The sequence below is a fragment of the Hibiscus syriacus genome, unplaced genomic scaffold (genome assembly GCF_006381635.1).
Source record: "Hibiscus syriacus cultivar Baekdansim isolate YM2019G1 unplaced genomic scaffold, ASM638163v2 tig00004797_pilon, whole genome shotgun sequence".
NCBI lineage: Eukaryota > Viridiplantae > Streptophyta > Magnoliopsida > Malvales > Malvaceae > Hibiscus > Hibiscus syriacus.
In genome coordinates, this window is record NW_024062032.1 from 658035 (window position 1) to 676578 (window position 18544).

General features: G+C 29.9%; 1 protein-coding gene across 1 annotated transcript; it reads left to right on the forward strand.

Annotated features, from left to right (window-relative positions):
* The first annotated feature begins 17226 nt into the window (after nucleotides 1–17226).
* Nucleotides 17227–17735, forward strand: LOC120198772 (heavy metal-associated isoprenylated plant protein 39-like). The gene is made up of 2 exons (XM_039200045.1): nucleotides 17227–17232; nucleotides 17394–17735. The coding sequence occupies exons 1-2, from the start codon at nucleotides 17227–17229 to the stop codon at nucleotides 17733–17735; spliced, it is 348 nt and encodes a 115-aa protein (XP_039055976.1).
* Nucleotides 17736–18544: the final 809 nt, after the last annotated feature.

The window sequence follows — 18544 nt, forward strand, 5'->3', positions numbered from 1 at the left end:
TTTTGCCTTTGATTTTGCTGCTTTATACACTCTATAGAGAAAACAAAACGTTATAATTTACAAAATGATCCATTTTTTTAATAAAAAAAAGGCTATGATTTTCCTTGGGGTTTGCAAGAAGTGGAGGCTGAGGCTGTCTGTCTCTCATCCCCCAATATAAAAGTAAGAGAGAAGTACAAGACGATGATTTACCGACATTGGAACTGGATGGGGACCCAATTTATTTTCATCTAACCCTACAACGACATTTCATCGGCTTATTTTCACACACGGAGAGAGAGACAAAAGAGTAACCATTTTCTACGTAGAGTTGTAGTATTACGTAACCCATGTTTCACGTACCCTTCATCCATTCACTTGTTTCAAAATCTTTTGCCGGTTGTTTGTACCTCTTTTGCCATGGAAGAATCAGTGTTATCGTCCACTTGATTTGACATGCGATGGATGCATATCATGTATCAATCAAAATGAATATAATATTTTATGTTAGAGATAAATTTATAAAATTTTAAGAAAAGAATTTATAAAAATATTACAGGTGAAAATATATTATCAATAAAATCTAGGCTTAATGGTATTTCATACCCTTAAACTTTTTCAAAAACATCAATATAACCCTTGAATTTGTTTGCACTAAATATGGTCATTAAATTGAAAAAAAAATAATTTGACCCTTTAACCAAAAGAATCAAACATTGATCGTGACGGTGTTGACATGACAATTCATAAAGCTGACGTGACAGTACATATGATATGACAGTCCACAATAGTTTATGTCATTTATGGATATAAAAAATTGACTCGACCTGTAAAACTGATTGAAATCGACTCGAGTTTAAACTGTTTGTGACATGAGTAGTAGTGATCTGAAACTAACTTAATTCGAAACTGGTGTTGACCTGAACCCGAGTTGGACCTGGAAATTATGGATCTAAACCCGACATGCACCCGATCTAAGAACGACTTGAACCCGAATTGAACTGAAAATATGATAATCGAACTCGACCTGCATCCAACTGATATGAACACGAACCCGAGATTGACCTGGTAAATAACTGGTATTAATCGACCTGTTACGAACCTGACTTGTAATTGACTCAACCTATAAATGATCCGACTTATTATTGAAATGATATGATATTTACCTGACTTGTAAATTATCATTGATAAAATTATAAGATTTTGATGAAGTTGTTTGAGTTTATAATAAATCGTGCTAATTAATATATTTAAATTTTTAATATTATAATAAAATATTAATTATGATAATTAAATTAATAAATTTATTTATTATATTAATTATGATTCTTATGTGAACTTGATTACGTTCCATAGCGGGGGTCATTGTACCCAAATCGACTACATCCTGGTTCGAAACCGGGATCGATGGGCTTGCATTAACTGTAAGGTGTTCTCGGAAGAGGCATGTGCATCACAACACAGATTGTTGGTTTTGGTGTTCCGCGTACGCCACGGGCAAAGCACTCATAGGAGGGCTAAACTAGGTAAACCTAGGATTCTTTGGAAGAACTTACATGGAGCGACAACTGATGACTTTAGGAGTAAGGTTTTGTCTCATACAGGTTTTGGAACTACAAACTCAAATAATGCAGATATGTTATGGAAAAATATGGCAAATTCCATCAGAGAGGTGGGAAAAAACACCCTTGGGTTGTCGACAGGGAAGGTCAAGGAACATAAAAAATCGTGGTGGTGGAATGAAGAAGTCCAAACTAAGGTGAAGACAAAACAAACTTGCTTCAAGAAGTTTCTACAATGCAATGACGACGAAGAAAGATCGAGAGCTAAACATAGATACAAGGAGGCAAAGCGGGAAACCAAGAAAACAGTGGCTAAAGCAAAGGATAAGGCATACGAGGAAATGTACAAGAGATTAGACACCAAGGAAGGACAAAACGACATCTTCAGGCTTGCAAAATCCAGGGAGAATAGAAAAAAGGATCTAGGCAGCATTAGGTTTATTAAGGACAAAAATGGTGTTCTTTTAGTGAAAGATCATGATATTAAGAGGGTTTGGGGTAGTTACTTCTTCGGATTATTTAATGACGATGCCTCTCCCTATAGAGATAGTACCGTTGATGGATCAGCCGACCATCATACTACGGCCAATGACTACCCTACAAGTAGGATTGGGATTGAGGAAGTCAAAATGGCTCTTAGAAAGATGGGGAGGGACAAAGCTATCGGTCCAGATCAAATTCCTATCACTGTGTGGTTGACCCTAGGAGAAGATGGAGTTAAGTGGTTGACCAACATCTTTAATATTATTTTAGAGACCGCCAAGATGCCAGAGGAGTGGAGAGAGTCTACGGTGATACCAATCTATAAGAATAAAGGAGATCCCCAACGTTGTGGTAACTACAGAGGTATTAAACTACTCATTCATACCATGAAGCTATGGGAAAGGGTGATAGAGGCTAGGTTGAGACTGATTACTAGGGTTTTGGAAAACCAATTTGGCTTTATGCCAGGCAGGTTTACTATGGAGGCGATTCATCTACTTCGACGGCTTATGGAGAAATATAGGGAAAAAATAGAGATCTTCACATGGCGTTCATTGATCTTGAGAAGGCGTATGATAGTGTTCCCTGCGATACGATCTGGAAGACCTTGGAAACGAGATGGATCCCAACTGCTTATAACCGGGTGATTCGTGATATGTACTGTAGATCTTCTACATACGTCAGGACTACAGTTGGCGACACCGAGACTTTCCCGATGGAAATCAGACTCCACCAGGGGTCGGCTCTTAGCCCTTACATCTTTGCCTTGATTATGGACGACGTCTATTGTGCGACTCCAGACGGTGTTCCATGGTGTATGCTTTTCGCTGACGACATTGTCCTAGTTGCTGAAACAAAAACTGAGCTGAATGGTAGACTGGCTACCTGGAAGACTGCCTTGGAAGAAAAAGGTCTAAGGATCAATATTGAAAAGACAAAGTATTTATGTTCAAACTTCAGTGGGAACCAAAATGATGAAGATCTAGAAGTATGCATTGAAGGACACGTTCTCCCCTCAAATGATTGTTTCAAGTATCTAGGGTCTATGATACATAAAAATGGGGGTGTAGATGATGACGTTACACACCGTATAAAGGCGGGATGACTAAAGTGGAGGGCTACAACTGGAGTTTTGTGTGACAAGAAGATGCCTCTAAAACTTAAGGGAAAATTTTATAGAATGGCAATAAGACCAGCGCTGCTGTATGGATCAGAATGTTGGGCAATCAAGAAGGATCACTTAAGGAGGATGGAGGCCGCAGAAATGAGAATGCTTCGATGGGCATGTGGTAGGACTCTGTGGGACATGACACCAAACTCTGTAATTAGGAGGTCTTTGGGGGTGGTGCTTGTATTCGAAAAATTGAGGGAGGAAATACTACGGTGGTTTGGGCATGTTCTTAGGCGATAACCTTCGGATGCGGTCAGGAGGGTAGAGTCGATAACAGTCGACGGTACAAGAAGGAGAGGATGACCAAGGAGGAAGTGGGTAGACTGCTTGAGATCTGATTTGAAGGATTTAGCCCTTACCGAGGACATGACCACCGATAGGAAAGTATGGAGACTTAAGACCAGGGTAGCTGAGTAGTGTGGGCATCTCAGTCTTCTTTTTTTAATGCCTTTGTAGTAATTTCCATGAATTCTACTTTTTATATGTTTTTGTCATTGGAATTTATGCAGGCTTAGAATTAGGGTGGCGGAGTAGTGTTACCTTAGTTTAGGTTTTAACCATTTTAACTTTATTCCTTATCGCAGCTTGCTGTCGCTGACTTCTGTTTATCCTTCTCTTCATGTTTCCTCTTTTAAATTTAGCCGGGACTTACGTTTCTGTCTATAAGCACGCAGGGATTTATTCGCAGGGATTACTTCAAATTACAGACGCGCATATGAAGACAGCATATGAAAATTGTTCAACTATTTCAACTATGTATTTATTGACTTATTTATCCATGCATTGTATTTTATCTTTATTTTTAATTTTCTTACTGCCGGAGGTCTTCTACGGAAGCTGCTCTCAACCTGGCGTTGGGGGCAGCCTACTATCCCACCTCCCCCTTACCCCATTGCATATGGGAATAGGGGTTTGTTGTTGTTGTTGTTGTTGTATGTTATAAATCTGAATTATAATCATTAAATTAATTTTATTACGTAATTTATTTATTGAACATGATTAATTAAATTAATTATAATCATTGCAAGTTAAAATAATTTATTGACATTGAACATGATTAATTAAATTAATTATAATCATTAAAAGTTAAAATAATTTATTTATTGAACTAGATTAATTAAAAAATAATTTAAATATCTATAAGTTTAATTTATGTTTTATGTAATAATTAATTAATAATGTAAATATAATTTATCTGAAAATTTTAACATATATATAAAAGATAATATAAAAGACGAATTTAATTGATATTGAAAATTTGAATAACATGAGATTGAAATTTTGAATAATATAAAATTTATTATAGTTCAATACAATAAAATTACAATAAAATGAAAAAAAACAAATGCGTTAAAATTTAAGCCCTCATATCTTATAACAAAAGTTTTATAAGGCTAAAAGCCTTATTTTGCTACCAAAAATTTCTTCATCGATTTTTATCTCAAAAGATCTAAATGCTGCCAACATTATTAAATTACGGGCAAATTTTCAACTTTAAAAGCCGAAATGTCACCAAAATAATTTAACATGAGTAATTATTTAGAAAATAATTTACAAGTTACAACAATTTATTTCAGTCAGACCAACAATAATTTACAAACCAGCCACAGGCAACATTGTATCAATTCAGTATTTCTACATTCAACAAGCATCCAGTCAGTGGTAAAGTCAAAGGGAATATGGTGGCCAACAATGCCAAACATTTCCGACTTTACCAAACTCTTATTGAATCAAACATTCAACAAACTTTTCTAAATCAAGCAATATCAAGCAGAATCAAGACATAATCATTCAAGAAGCATTTAGCATGATGCTTGTTGTAACTTGTAAGGTACCCTACAAAAAATAAAAACATTTATAAACCTTTTAAAAATTATTTAATAAACATAATAAATATAAAAAAATAAAGTTACATCTGAAGGGAAGAAACAAAACATAATCATTCACAAACCAATTCCAATGTTTTGACTTACTATTAAACACCCTAAAAATTAAAAATATTAATAAGGAATTCAAAATATTAATGAAATTTAAAATTAAAATAAATAATTTATTTCACCTTTACATAGAAAAATCATTAACTATAGTAAGATCGTCTTTATCATTTTCCTTCGGCTCAAAACCATACAACCAATTACAGGTTGTTACAAAAATCTCAACATTTTTAGGAAAGAGTTTAGCTCTCAGCTTGGTCAAAATTTGACACCCAATACTAAAGGACGATTCAGATGCAATTGAAGTAATTGGAATAGCCAATATACCTTTCTCCAAATAAGAAAGTACCAGATAAGAAATATTTTGATTTTTTTCAATACTCCAAAAATATCAAAGTTAGATTCTCCAGTACGAGGGACGGAGGGCAAACTGATGTAAGAGTCAACATCTGATCGTCCACTCATTGAAGCAACTAAATTGGCATCAAAATTCTAAAAAAAATAAAGAAAACAAAAAACAAATTATGAAAACATAGTAAAATAAATAAAATTGAATATGAAATTCTAAAAACTAACTTGAAATAGATCTGATTTTTTAAACTATCGAGGCCGATCGGAACTTGACCCACTTCTGTCTAAAGATGTGTTACTTTGGATAGAAGAAGAAGAAGAAGAAGAAGAAGAACCACAAGGTGCATTTTTTTTAATAAAAATACATATAACTAAAGAAACTCGTTATAAATGAAACTTACCCTCCGTTGAACCTCGTCCTCTGCATCAAGAACATTGTACAACTCCTTTAGAAGTTGTAATTCATATCGAGGATCAAGTAAAACAACAAAAGACTGAATCATTGAGTGATCAGACCAATATTTCTCATATAGTTCAAGCATGGGTCCTGCCACTGCAGAAATACCTTCACAAGGATCATTATGAGCATCACACAACAATTTTTCAATTGCAACAACATTAACCAAGTACAAGTTAAAAGTGGGATACTTTGATCCAGAGAACATAGTAGTAATTTAATAAAACGGCTTGAGAAAATCACAGATTGTTTGAACAGTTTCTCACTCATGATCAGTAATGATATCCAACTCATTTTCCCTATTAACAAACAAGTTTATAGCTAATCTAGCCTTAAGTTCCCTATGAATCATTGAGTAAGTGCAATTTACCTCAATTATTAATTCAAATAGAAAATAAAAATATAAAAATAAATAAAAAATCAAAAGCTTACATGGAAAGTTCAACTCGTAAGACAAACTATCTATGAAACCCTAGAAAAAAATAAAAGTTTCGAATAGACAAGGGTAATAGTCTTGGTTAGAGAAGATGACCAGAGATAGAAGTAGATGAAGAGTCTCAGTTAGATTTAGGGTTATATAAGATGAATAGAAAAAGAAGATTCTTGAATAGATTTAGGGTTAGAGAAGATGAACAATCTTAGTTAGATTTAGGGTTAGAGAAGAAGAAGTTAAAAATGAATAATACTTAGTTATATCTAAAAAACATGTTGGGTTTTGGGTTTGGGTGTTTGTAAAGATCAAACAAGGGTTTGGGATGAACACAGATGAACGAGTGATAAAAGTTTGGGTGTTTGATAGAATAAAACAAGTTGAGTTTTGGGTTTGGGTGTTTGTAAGGATCAAACCAGTGTTTAGGGATAAATACGGATGATTAAAGGTTAAGGGTTTGGGTGTTTATAAAGATCAAAGATGAGTTTTGAGGATGAATATAAATAAACAAAGGTTGAGGGTTTGTGTGCTTGATCGAGAAAATAGGTTGGGTTTTGGGTTTGGGTTTTGGTAAAGATCAAATAAGGGTTTGAGGATGGATACGAATAAATAAGGGTTAAGGGTTTGGGTGTTTGATTGAAAAAAAAAGTTGAGTTTTGGGTTTGGATGTTTGTAAATATCAAAGATGGGTTTTGGGGGATGTACACAAATAAACAAGGGTTGAATTTGGGGTGTTTGATCGAAAAAATCAAATAATTTTTGGTTATAGGTGTTTGTGGATGAGATTTCTAGAGAAAAGTCAAAGGATTTTGAGAAAATAGGAGTGTAGAGAGAGAGAGCAAAATCATAAAATGAGGAAAAAATGGCCAATTTTTTTTTTAAATTTGGTTTATATATTAGTTAAAATTCAGACCTCTTGGCCCGCGTGTTTTTTAAGTTTAATTGGCATTGTAGCATCGTCCACGTGTTTTATATTTGTTTAATTTAGTCCAAAGGTAATGATGCAATTTAAACTTTATATTTTAAATTATTTTAATTTGATCCCTATATATATTTAAATTATTTCAATTAATATTATATGTATATATATACATGAATGAATTCAACTATATAATATTCATACATATAGTATATACTTTGAATTTATAGTTTATATATATATATATATATATATATATATATATATATATATATATATATATATATATATATATAGTTTATATTAATAAATTATATAGTTTATATTATAAACTATATAGTTTTTATATATAATTATATATAGTTTATATAGTATATATATATATATATATAAACTATATAGTATAAATATATATAATAGTTTATATTAATAATATATATATAGCTTATATATAGTTTATATACTTGACATATATTTCATTAATAAACTATTTAGTTTATATAATATATATATATATAAATAGTTTATGTTAATAAATTATATAGTTTATAGATATAATATATATAGTTTTAAACTATATAATATATAAATAGTATATAAATAATTTATACATAGTATATAAATATAAACTATATAATCTATATCTAGTTTATATTAATAAACTATATAGTTTATACATAATATATATAATTTATACATAATATATATAATTCATATATAGTATATAAATATAAATTACATAGTTTATATATTATATATTTTATAATATATAGTTTACATACTATATAGTTTATAGATAGTATATAAATATAAACTATATATATATATATATATATATAATTGTTTTAATTTTTTTCAACTTTTGAAATGAATACAATTTAGTCTATTTTACAGATTTTTTTTCTTCAGATTTTACAATTATTTCGATTTGATCCCTTTGTGTTGTTTAATTTATTTAAATTTTTATTTATAATATCATATTTGTTCAATTTAATCATTAAATTTATATTTACATCTAAAATTGTTCCATACTTATTTCTTATTTATATTTTTGTAATTAGCCTATTACTTTTTAAATGGGTATAATTTAGTCGTTTTTTATATTAATTTCAACCTCACATTTTAAAATTATTTCGATTTGGACTATCATCAATGCGTGTTGTTTAATTCATTTAAATTTTATTTGTAATTTCATATTTGTTCAATTTAGTCCTTAAAATTATATTTTTTATCAAAATTGATCCATAATTATTTATATTTTTAGTAATTTACTCTAAATCATATACAATTACAAATTACAATTCAACATTCACGAAAGGCAAAAATAATTAATCCAAAAATAAAAAATGACCAACCTGAAAGTCAATCCGTATCTGGTAAAGATCCTACTTGAATTTTATTTGTCAATGTTGACCCAATCTAAACGAGATCCGACTAAAGTCCATCCGAACATGAATTAACCTGGTGTTTAACTGCTCCAGACCTGGACCTTTTTTACCTGAACTAACATTGGTCCAGACTGAAATTAACCCAACATGAACCCGAACTGAATATGTGTCAAATCAATCTGAAAATGACCCGAATTGATTTGACCTGGATCCAACCTAATCTGAGTCAAACCATCAAATTGACCTAACACACATGTATTCGATTTTACTTAACCTGACATGATCCGACTAAAACCTGAACGATTACCTGATTTTACATCCCTAATGTCATTGCCTGCAAAAGAAATTCAAGGGTTATATCAATTTTTTAGAAAATTTTAAGAGCCTCAGATAACATTAAATCTAAAAACTAATAATAATAATAATAATAATTTGAAAATTTTAAATATTAAAATTTAAATAGATTTATATTTTGAATGAAACTTTAAATTTGGATTAGTAATTTGCATATGAACAGGTCTACTATATATAAATACTGACATAGATATTTGTTTTGCCTTTCTTATGTAAATATTAACCATACATTAATTATATAAGCATTTTTTTTTTGCTTTATTAACAAGGAAAATGGTTTTGATGATGTAGGAAGAACGACAATACGTAGCATGGTTAATTCAACACAATTCAATTGGTTGTTTGGTTCACAACAGCTGTTATTCACGAGACCCATCGAAATAAATACAAATCCCATTTTGGGTATTCCCATAACTTCAAATTTAATCATAAATATTTTTAGATACCTATTTACATTCTTTCTCAACGTTTTAATCAAAACTCAATACTTTTATTTTTATTAATTTTATTTTTGAAAAATCAAATCCGAGTTAGGAATGTGATTTTATAAAATTAAATCATATTATTAATAAAAACGTGTAAAACAATAATTATTTTATATAATAATTTTAAATTTTCAAAAAATAATTATTTCGCCGACCTTCTTCCATTCATCTCGAAAACCGATATAAACTGGTCTAGGAGCTTGTTTCAATTACCTATTCAACATCAGCTAATTGCATTATTTATTTATTTATTTATTTATTTATTTATTTTCTATCTTCTTCGAAAACCCAATCATGGATTTCATGTACAACTAATAATTCACTAACTTTCATCACCAAGATGTGCAAGTTTTGTCCTCTTGGAAAATAGTGCACCTGTTGTCATTTTACTATTGTATTCTCCTATTTGTGATTTTCGACTAAAACTTTTCATTATATTTTTATTAAAGTTTAATTTTATGATAAAAGTTTAATTTTACAATTTATATAATTTTAAGGATAAAAATAAATTATTAATATATATATATATATATATATATATCAGAAGAACATCGTACGGTCAGCTTCCCTCGATCCATTATGTATTGAAATATACATAAAGTTATTCATACACAAAGACAGATATACATAGAGAGTGAGAGGGGCTCTTGACCTTCTAAAAATATTTGGTTTAGTAGCATTTTATATCCTTATCGAATTAAACTTAAATAAAATTAGATTTTTGTCTCCTCTAATATTTTAGAAAAAATATCTAATAAATCCCTAGCATTTCAAACTTAGGTACTTTACCCCTCTCAATATTTAATCCTAGTTTCGTCATTGTTCCTACATCCATGCATGTTCATTCAAGTACTCTATTTGGATGAATTTTTAATTATGTGATTTATTAAAATTTTTAATTACTATTTAAGTGTAAAAAAGCAGTATTTGTCTAAATTTGATTATAAAATATACAAATATTAATAAAAATGAATGAAAATGTATAAACCCTAATCATACCGTTGGACACTTATAATCAAGTTATTGTTTGTCTCTATCTCTACCTGACATCATTTTGGCTTGGGGATGTTTTGATAGATTCTAATACGTTAAAATGCTGTTGTTCTTAGTTTCGTTTATCATCGAAAAACAGCATTAAATAAAAATATATATAGCAACCTAACAAGGCACAATAGGATTAATCATGTAAATGTGTATTATACTCAATCATGGGCAGAGTGTAATGTACACTATCCATGATTAATTTGAAGGTTACATATATAATTACTTAATACAAAAGTTGTATAAAATTTGATTCAATAATTTTATCTATTTAACTTAAAACCTCAAAACCCTAAACTCTAACGTCTAAATCCAAAAATTTTAAATTCTAAATAAACTTTTATCAGTATGTGTTGATTACAAGATGGTATATGTTCGAAATACTTTCAATCATTTGACAATGAATGTTCAAACATCCTTACAGATGTCGTGTTGAAGCCCAAGTTGTCTAAAAATAACAAACATCCCTTTAACAATCGAGGTTGTTTAATCCGTGCTGAAACCGATAAGGTCGTAAAGTTTAAATTTTAAACAATAGGTGTATAAAAGAATTCATATATATATATATATTATAAATCTATTTAATGTATAATTATTGACATGAATTGCACAAAGATGAGGCTGAGGGGATGTGTTGATTGATGCAGATCGTCTCACCACATTTGATGTGAAAAAAGAATGAATGAAAGGAAATGACATTTGCTTGGATGCATCGCAAGCCAAGCTTTGAAAATTATATAGGAATCATTTATAAAAAAGACCTTTAGAGGAGGGAGGGAACTGAAAAGTGGGAAATGATTTAACTTTAAGGAGGAGCAATGGGAGTGGCCAAAAATGGGCCTACCAATTGGGGAATTTAAGAACCTATGGGGACTTTGCCTTTTAAAGCATGGTTGGTTAAGATATTAAGTCATGGATGCAATGTCTCTACCATTAGCTATTTTGTTCATATAATTTATACAATTGGGAGTTTTTATAGTTATAATTTTTATAAGATTCAGATTCGAGTATTTATGTTTGTAAAATGTACATGTGTTATCAATCCGTACAATTTTTTTGAACAAATATTACTTTATAATCATCTAAGACTATATAAATTTTTTTGGCATAATGATAAAATGACCCATAATTTTGATTAAATAGTCACTTTAACTTATATTTTTTTGGAGTATTTTGAACCCAATATTTCATTTTGAGACAAAAAGATATCTCTATATATAAAAAATTATTAATTAACAAACGGTTAATACTCTAAAATATGAGTCTTTTTACCCTAAAATAAAGCGTTAAGGGTCAAAATGTTCGAGAAAAAAAGACTAAAAGTTAAAGTGATTATGAGATCAAACGTTATGATTTTTTTTATTTTAAAATAAAACGTTAGAGGTCTAAATACTCTAAAATATAAATCAAAATAATTATTTTAATAAATATTGAGGAATAATGTTAACAATATTCCAAAAGAAATATAACTGCTTTCCTTTTCTAATTACAACCAAATAATCTACCTTCTAGGTCACATAATCAAATTATTTATATAATATTTTCATTTCTCAGTCCATCTGTCCCCACCTTATATCTTCTCTTCATCTCATGGATCTCATTTCTTCATTGGTGCCCATCCTTACCCGTCTTTGTCAATCCTTCTAGGGTCCCCTTTTTCTACAAATAGCATTTGAATAAAATATATAATTGGATTAAATCGTTAAATACCGTTTGTGAAAGATTGGATTATTTAGTTGAGTTTTTAGGAAAACTTTGCATGGAGATGAATTTTTTTATTAAGTTAAGGTGATTATAAAATAGTATATGTTCTAAATATTCTCAACCATTTGATAATAAGCGTTAATTACCCTATTATAACTACTGATGCTCGGACAAGTGACATTTAAGAACATCAACGATTCTTTTAACTATCGAAATAAGTTAGTTCATGCATAAATGGACCTTAGTAAACTAAATTAAAGAGGTTCTATTTTCCATGCCAGTATCTGCTAATTGAAGTAATTTTTCCAAGGGTAATTCAAGTGGTGGTAGATATCCAGGTCGAGGTTATGGAAGAAAAAATGATTAAAATAGAGGCTGGAATAAGGAATAGTAGTCGTTATATAGAGGAGATAGTGTTATTCTTTTATCAAAATTTATGATGTAAAGTGGAATCACATTAATTACGATGAATTGTAGTCATAATTTAACATGTAATGATCAATAGTAATAAAAAGGATATGTAATTCATGTTATTGTTCCAGTACAATAAATTTTTTTTTAAAAATTTAACAGTTCGTCTTAATAATTAAAATTTTTATATTTTGCAATAAGTTATGCAAACTTTAGAAAAAATACGACTATGATACTCTTAATAACATTCGTTATATCTATAATCGGGATAAAAACAATGTAACAAAAATATAACTGTAATCATATATAAACCACAATATTAACTATGTGGTCGTATTGGTCATGTGGTTTAAACGTGCTTTTTTTTTTTATATAAGTTTGATCATAATTATTTAGGTACAACACCAAAAGATGAGAAGATGAGATGATGAGATGCTAGAAATGTACGTGAGTTGTTAGAACTTATCAATTGTTCTCTATTAGATAAAATGTTAATTCGAGATAAAATAATAATAATAATAATAAATGAATAATATTTATCGATCAAATGAAGTAAAATAAATATAAAATTAAAATAGAGAAACAAAATTCTCTACTCGTATGTAAATATAATCGAATAAATAGAGTAAATAAAATAGAAGAATAATTTCTTGTTGAGGTTTGTATGAATAGTTTCCTTAAGATAAATTTGTCTTCTCCTCGATGTTTTGAGTAACTTTGGACTCCAGTCTTCCAAGATACAATAACAAACAATAACAATAATATGCACAACAATAGTGATCAATCGAACACAATCTTGCCTTTCTTTATTACGTAATGAATGAGTTTAGAAGGAATTTTATAAGTGTTTTCTTATTCCAAAGTTCTAAATTGTGTTTAAGATTTGCGTCTCAACTAGCCTATATATATTCGTAGAAAATGAATCGAAGAGTTAAGACCTTTCAATGAAAGGACTTGACCTTTTCGTGAAGATAATTGTTGAATATGTATCATTGAATAGATGAAACTTTAAACCAAAAAATATGTATAATTATCAAGTGACATAACTTATTAACAATAAATTATAAATAACATCAATTCATTCAATTATTGTTTAAACAAACTCGGTGGTAAAAAGGAATATTGTTCTTCCAAAAAAATTTAGATTTGAGCAACTGCGTCTGTAAGGTGTGTATGCAATGTTAATTGATTAAAAAATTCTGAAAATTTTCGATCTTATAATTACTCCAAACTACTAAATTACAAAGAAAGAAAAAGAATAAGAGATGAGAGTTATAAAAAACAAGGTAGCTCATCTTGTTATAGTAGTAAGGTAGCTCTCATCGACGAAGTGATGGGCTAACGTCACCGAATTCATATGATTAATAAAAGCTCAGTCTGATGGGCCTAACGACGTGGCCTACTATCTTAATTTAAGAGCCACAAACCATATCTTTAGACATTAATTGTTTATTGATTATTTATTAATAAAGAGACGTGTATACCCCCAAAATGTTTAGAAAGAAAATCATTTCCTTTTAGTGGAGTCTCTCATGGGCATCCCAGTATATAACTAGATCCTACTTGTTTTGATAAATATACAACAACAACAACAACAACAACAAAACCCAATTCCCATATGTATGGGGTAAGGGGGAGGTAGGGTAGTAGGCTGCCCCCAACGCCAGGTTGAGAATAGCTTCCGTGAAAGACCTCCGGCAGTCAGAAAATTAAAAATATACATCGGACGTAATCCCTCGCCATATCCTAACTTGTCGCAAAGAAAATAAGATATCTTTAACTCTCATATTAAGATATAGCATATGCAAAGCGTCCACTTGATAAAGCCAAATTTCTCTTGCGCTTTAATAGTTTAACATTTACTTCAATCCTTAAACAACCCCTGTAATTAAGTGAAATTGTAATAACATCATAGTAAACAAAAGTACTGATAAAATTGAGATCAAACTTAGAGACACCTACCACAAAAGTAGAGAAGAGACATGTCACAAGACACAAAAAACCTAATTCCGAGTAAGTCTTCCTTTGAAATGTAATATAAGATATTCTTATTTATTCCTCGAGGTCCCCAGCTTCGAGCACCAGGAATGTCAGAAGTATAAGTGTCAAGTTGAGAATTATCTTTCAATAGATACTACCTTATACTTGCCTCAAATTTTAAAAAAATTCCTACATTAAAAAAGATATAATTTAAAAATTAAACATGTTTGAACTTACTATTTACAAGTTGTTACAACAATCATAATATCAACGAAATTAAAATCCGATCTACGTAATTAAATGAATGGTTAATTTTATTAAAAAAAATATTAAGCTTTGGTAGCATATAACTAAATATATTTGCTCAAAGGTTCCAACTTTAACTATGAATGGTTAATTGTTGGGTCGGTGTCCCTTCTCCACACGACATATGAGCTTCTCTAGTTTTTCAGTTTCTTTAAATAAGTCAAAATTCCTTAATTTGTCCCATATTCTTGTATACTCTTTGTTATCATGTTGTACGAATCTTTCTAAAGTAGGTAGTGATATTGATGTATGATGCATGATGTATGTATATGATAATAGTATTTGCAGGTTTTATGATTTTTTTTAAGAAATATACTTGATACTTGCATATGAAACTAACCAAAAACTTTGGTACCATATTTTATATAATAAAGTAAAATTGGGTTTTTTTTATAATAATTTCACATTTCGCATTTATTTTATACTTTTTTTTTAATTTTACATGTCAAGTGGTGTCAACTTTTTAAGGTCAAAACAAATGGTTCAAACATTTACTGCAATTTTTATACTAAAATATGAATACTTTATACATTCATATCATGCAATTATAATAAGAGAATTGCAGGTTCTTTTCTTGATGATAAATACAAAAATATTATTTATGACTATAATAAATATAAGAAATAGTTAAACATGCTTTTCTCTATGCAGGTAAACAAATCGAACTTTCAGTGAACTGTTCGACGTGAAGTTCTTTATGTTCGTTTATTTATTAAAAAAATGAACATAAACAAGATTTTGTGTTCATTTAATTAAATAATCGAACATTAACAGATGGCTTGTTCGTTCATTTACGTTCGTGAACGTTCGGTAATATGTTCGTTTATGTTCATTCATTTATGTTCATTTATGTTCGTTTATATGCGTTTATTTATGTTTAACCCAATCTCTCTAGACCCATTTAAAATATTAAAGGCTAATAAATTTTAGTCTGATACCCATAAATATTTTAAAATTCAATTAATTTAAATACAAATAAAAAAAGCTCAAAACAATTAAATAAAATATAATCCTAAAATTGTTAGGAAAGAAAAAAAAATCTATTTTCATTTATGTTCATTTATTGTGTTCTTTTACGTTCGTTTGTGTTCGTTAACGTTCTTTTATTGTGTTCATTTATGTTCGTTTACATCCGTTCGTTTATGTTTGTTCATTTGTGTTTGTTTATCATTTAAATGATCGAACATGAACGAACACGAACAAGCTACATTCCTTAACGAATGAACATGAACAAAAAAAACTTTGTTCGTTTATGTTCGTATTCGTTCATTTGTTTGGTAAAAGTTAAATGAACGAACTTAAATATACCCCGTTCGTGTTCGTTCGGTTTGCTTACAGGCGTACTTTTTTTCCTTCTACTTCAAGGAAAACGAAAGATAAATAAATCGATGCATAAAAACTAGTTTTATTATATATATAAAGGAAATTATTTTGTATATAACTAGTGAAATTAAAAAACTTGGCAAACAAGAGTAAACGAATGATATGTGACATGAGTATTTATGATTTAGAGTTTAAAACTTAAAGATTAAGACATATAATAATATCTAAATATTACTCCTGAAATTAAAACATTTCACCAATAACGTATTAAATGGTAGGATAAATTACGCATTTAGTATCTAGACTATAAGTTTTGGTCGTTTTAGTATTTAAATTTTCAATTTTTTCAAAACCATACTCAAAGTTTAGTTTTCATTTCATTTTAGTACCCACTGTTAAAAACTTAACACGTTTAGTACCTAAACTATCAGTTTTGATATGTTTTAATACCCAAACTTTCAGGTTTTTTTAAACTGACGTTAAATTTTGAACGAGGTACTAAAATAAAACAAAAACTAATTTTTAATGGTGGATACTTAAAATGAAACAAAAAACTAAACTTTAGGTATGATTTTGAAAAAATTGAAAGTTTAGTTACTAAAACAGATCAAAATTGATAATTTAGGTACTAAACACGTACTTTATCTTAAATAATCCCTATATATAATATGCTACCAACATTTTGTTTTAGTTTCATATGCAAGTATTTTGTACAAAATGAGGCGATGAATATTAAAATAGGTAAGTTTTGCCCATATTATGTGCCTACTTGGAGAAGGAAATGGTCAGAGTTGTACAAGTTGGGCACCAATTTTTCTTCGGACACTCGTTTTGTATTTGTTTATAAATTGAGCCCTCCACTCTCTTACAATTTGCTTGCGCTGTAGTCTAAAATATTATTGTTTTGTCCAAGCCTTAGTCTGGGTCAGAGCTTGTGTTCCAGCAGCAATGAAGGTGAACTTTCCTGCTTTTAGTCTCTCATAATCCCATTTTCTTAGCATGTTTTGTTTATTGCCTTCATTTCTGATCTCAACATTGAAATAGGACAGAACAGGGATATTTTGTTGCCTCCGACATGACAATCAACTTGTTTTTTTCTTTGGTCTTTGATGCAGAAAGTCGTGTTGAAGTTGGATTTACACGATGACAAGCAGAAGCAGAAAGCGATGAAGGCGATATCGGGTCTACCAGGCATAGATTCGATAGCGATGGACATGAAGGATAAGAAGTTAACGGTGATCGGAGACGTAGACCCGGTGGTGGTGGCGAAGAAGCTGAGGAAACAATGGTACATCGAGATGTTATCAGTCGGACCAGCCAAAGAAGAGAAGAAAGCCGACAACAAAACGGAATGCACAGCCGACTCCGTGAAGGCCTACGGCTACTATCCTTACTACACTCCATATTACCGTGTTGTGGCCGCAGAAGAGTATCCCTGTGCTTGTGTGATCTTCTAAATTTTCATATTCTTACATATCCATAGTTTGATAAATACGAGGATTGGTAATGTAATGTCGGTCTCTAAAGCACTGTATGTAATAGAATTTCTAAAGGATCGAATATATTAACAGAATCTTATCTGGTTTGCAACATAAATCAACCAATCCCAGTAATTAATACAACATAATGGTGGTTTAGTTTAAATGAAAGGATCACTAATTGTCTGTGACGCAGGGTTTATTAGTTTCAGAATTAGAAATTCTAGTTTGTAGACTTAATGGAGGTGATACCTGATGCAAGTCTCTAAAACTACAATTCCTTTCCTCCCTGGGCTTAACCTTTCACAACTTTGGTCGTTATGGGATCTTGGATGCTTTCAAATAACTGCATAAATTATAATAAATACATAAATTCAAGTGTATGAATATTAAAATTTCTGTGTTCATTTTGGGAGACAGTCTATCTGACCATTACAATGCTTAGGACAAAATCCATTTTAAAATAAGGGTTTTTTCACAATATAATAAATATTTTTATTAATAACCAGTACTAACGTACTTATTTTGTAGTAGAATATTTCCATCCTATTATCTTCTTTTAATAATTTGAAATTACGAGGAGATAAGTATTATATATATATATATATAATCTGGATGAGCGTGTGCCAATTTTTGAAACCTGAGCAGTAGTTGGTGAGATGGAGTGGCTCTTGTTTGACAAATTTTGTTATTTCAGGGGTGAAATCTGCAACCAACTCGCTAGAAGAAAGAGAAACTCAAAGTAATAATCCTTTATTTTCCACATGGAGTGGTTTCACCATTAACAA